The sequence below is a fragment of the Trichechus manatus genome, unplaced genomic scaffold (assembly GCF_000243295.1).
Source record: "Trichechus manatus latirostris isolate Lorelei unplaced genomic scaffold, TriManLat1.0 scaffold00057, whole genome shotgun sequence".
Taxonomy (NCBI): domain Eukaryota; kingdom Metazoa; phylum Chordata; class Mammalia; order Sirenia; family Trichechidae; genus Trichechus; species Trichechus manatus.
Window position 1 is genome coordinate 12446346 of NW_004443993.1, and position 3797 is coordinate 12450142.

The 3797-nt window shown below is 37.9% G+C and overlaps 1 protein-coding gene across 1 annotated transcript; it reads right to left on the reverse strand.

Annotated features, from left to right (window-relative positions):
* Window positions 1-281: 281 nt before the first annotated feature.
* LOC101360585 (zinc finger protein 555) lies at window positions 282-3505 on the reverse strand. Its single transcript, XM_023733297.1, is given in 4 exon segments — window positions 282-1075; window positions 1077-2168; window positions 2586-2769; window positions 3238-3505. Coding segments are annotated over 4 exon segments (1542 nt in total). The 5' UTR covers window positions 3272-3505; the 3' UTR covers window positions 282-843.
* Between the last annotated feature and the right edge of the window lie 292 nt (window positions 3506-3797).

Sequence of the window (3797 nt, forward strand, 5' to 3'; positions counted from 1 at the left end):
TACCAGCTGCTCTGCAGCAGAAAGATGTGGTAGTGTGCTTTTGTAAGGATTTACAGCCTTACAGACCCTATGGGACACTTCTACTCTGTCCTATAGGGTCGTTATGAGTTGGAATTGACGAGACAGCTACGGGTTTGTGTATTAGTTATCTAGTGCTGTTATAACAGAAATACCAAAAGTGGATGGTTTTAACAGAAATTTATTGTCTCAAAGTTTAGGAGAAGTCTGAATTTAGTGCACCCGCTCCAGGGGACGCTTTCTCTCTCTGTGGATTCTGGGGGAAGGTTCTTTACATCAATCTTAACCCTGGTCTAGGAGCTTCTCAGTGCATGGACCCCCAGGTCCAAAGGACGTGCTCTGCTCCTAGATCTTCTTGGTGGCAACCAGGTCCCTGTCTTCTCTGCTCATTCTTTTATATCTCAGGAAATTGACTCAAGATACAACCTAATCCTGTAAACTGTATCCTATCTTATTAACGTAACTGACTCTAATCCTCCCTCATTAACATCATAGAGGATACAATTTACAACACATAGAACAGTTACATCAGATCACAAAATGCAGGCAAATACACAATACTGGGAATCATGGCCTAACCATGGCGACACACACTTTCGGAGGACACAATATTCAATCCCTGTTTGGTCAAAACTTACGTACCATAGTTAAATGAGTCCTTACAGAATTATCTCTCACTTAACGTTTATTTCTGAAAAGTATAAGTAGAAACACACAACCAACCAGATCACTTTAAGGATCAGGTACTAATGAAGGTAATAACACATTTATAATTTTTATAAGATTAACATCCTGGCATGAATTTTATAGAGTATGATACATAAATTACTTCTTAGGAGGCTTTCTCACCTTACATTTATAATATTCCTCTCTTGTATGTGTTCTTACATGGTATTTTAAAGCAGAAGAAGAATTAAAAGCTTTCCCACATTTCTTACATTCATATGGTTTCTTTCCAGTGTGTAGTCTCATATGTGCTGGTAAAGATGAGGGACTTTTGAAGGCTTTCCCACATTCTTTACACTCATAAGGCTTCTCTCCAGTATGAATTCTCACGTCTTCGAAGGTAGAAGAGTTGAATGAAGGCTTTCCCACACTGCCTACATTCATGGAGTTTTTCTTGGCTGTGAGTCCTTTCATGGCTTCTAAGGGATTGGAGATAAGAGAATGCTTTCCCACATTCCTTGCATTCGTAGGCTATCTTGCCAGAGTGCTTTCTCATATGTTCTCGTAAGGATATATGCCACCTGAAGGCTTTCCCACAATCTTCACATTCATAGGGTTTGGCTCCAGAATGTGTTGTCAAATGGTTCCGTAAGGAACAGCGCCAATGGAATGTTTTCCCACATTGATTACATTCATGAACTTTCTCTACAGTGTGCACTCTCGTATGTCTTTGTAAGTACATGGGTGAAATGAAAGCTTTCCCACATAGTTTACATTCATAGGATTTCTCTCCACAGTGTGATTCCTTATGTGTATGTAATGATATGGGCCAAATGAAAGCTTTCCCACATCGCTTACATTTGTAAGATTCATCTTCAGTGTGTGTTCTCATATGTGTCTGTAAAGATATGGGCCATTTGAAAGCTTTCCCACATTGCTTACATTCATAGGGTTTCTCTCGACTATGCGTTCTCATATGTCTTGTTAAAGATGAAGGCCACTTAAAGACTTTCCCACACTCCTTGCATTCATTGAATTTCTCTTTACTGTGCGTCCTTTCGTGTCTTTGAAAGGATTTGAGAAAACTGAAAGTACTTCCACATTGTTTACATTCATAAAGTTTCTCTTTACTATGAACCTTTTCATGCCTTTGATAGGACCGGACATGAAAGAAGGTTTTCCAGCATAATTCACATGCATAAGGTCTTTCTCCACTGTGAATTCCCACGTGCCTTCTTAGTTCTGATGGAAAACTAAAACCCTTCCCACATTGCGAACATTGATATGGTTTCTGTCCAGTGTGACTTGTGATGTGTCTCTTAAATGACGAACGAGAAGTAAAGACTTTTCCACACTCAGTGCATTCACATGGATTAACTCTAGTAGTCGTTTTCTTGTATAGATTAAGATTTGGAATCTGGGTGACGGTTTCTCCCCACAGATTAACTTCATTATTTTCACAGAGTTTCTCGACCATATAATCTCTGTTAAAACACAAGAGCATGTTATTAATGATTTATTAATATTTGTTAATAATTATTAGGATTCCATTTTAACTATTTGTGCAATAAATACAAATTAGACCTTCCCCTTTTCTACCTTATGTGAATTGTTGGAACGTGGAATAAACTGAATGTTCATAAAGAGAACTAGAGAACAGCCATTATTAAAAGCATTTCTTACATATAGTTTTTTGATCATTGTTTCCAACGGAATTATGTTTCAAACACTCAATGCCTAAGTCACATTTAATGAAAACTTTGCTGTCAAAATTTCTTGTGAATAAACAAAGATAGAGCTAGGTATATCTGGGTTTTTTGCTCATTCATATTTTTTTTTTAATTCATGAAAAATTAAGTTTCTTTCCTGGGATATTTTGTTCTCTTGTGTGTGTTACTCACCTCAGAGGTATACCCTGGTTTTTATGCTGATCTTCAACCTTAAGGCCTTCCCCAATTTTTCCTAAAATAGAGGCCCAAGAATCATTTCTCCGAAACTTCAGTATTTTATCTTCCTTGGATATTTTATTTTCATGAATATTCTGCTGAGAAACTGACTCATTGGCCTTAAATGGAGTCTCATCATCTGAAAGCAAAAAGTGAACAAATCTTACAAGGAAGAAGGCTCCTGTTAGCAAAACAAAAAAAAAGTTGAGGAGTTAGATACTTAAAGACTTTGTGAGTAACAGGCATAAGGGGTCAAAACGGAAAGCCACGTCATAGATGCAGTAAAATCCTCACAAAGTTTTCAAAAACAAACTTCTCTGGGCCCCAACATGACCTGTGAAACCTATATCTGCACTGATGACAGTAAGGGAGATTCAAGTCTTAAGGGAGATTGAAGTCTTTTAACCAAGACAAAGACAAACTCAGTTTAATACCTAGATTCTCACTGTCATGAAGAAAAAATTAGATTCTAACTCCATGACAGCGGTGACCATGTCCGAATTACTGACCAATGTATTCCTCTTTCCATATTCCAAATTTTGGAAAAATCCTGATGAGCAAAAATGTTCATTCTCTAAACTAAGTGAAGAGGTAACATCATCCTTACCTACTGATGTCAAGTTCCTGAAGGTTTCCAGCATCACATCTCTGTAGAGCTTCCTCTGAGCAAGATCCAGCAAAGCCCACTCCTCCAGAGTGAAATCCACAGTAACATCCTCAAAGACGACTGATTCCTAAAACATACACCTTATGTATGCAGGAGGATAGGTGAAGCAGACGGCACTGGGGATTGGACTCAATCCATAGGAAGTTGAAAGAAGATTCTGGGATCTCCCAACAACTACCTGATGACTCAGTCATAAGATTCCTTAGCCTGTGTTTACATGCACTAACTCACAGACTAAATAGCACTGCTAACACATGGCACTTAACTCTACATTTTCACTGTGACCACTAAAAGTCTTATTTCTATCATAAGGCTTCAGGGTATAACGGAGAAATAAGAGAAATACTATAGAAATGAAACAGCTCTTTCCATTATAAGACGATCAACGCCTTATGAAAAAACTATTTCATCTGTCTCCCTACTGCTCACCACATCACTCAGCACTACATGAATCACAGGATCAAACCTAGATGAGATTTTAAGAAATAAAAACACTTCCA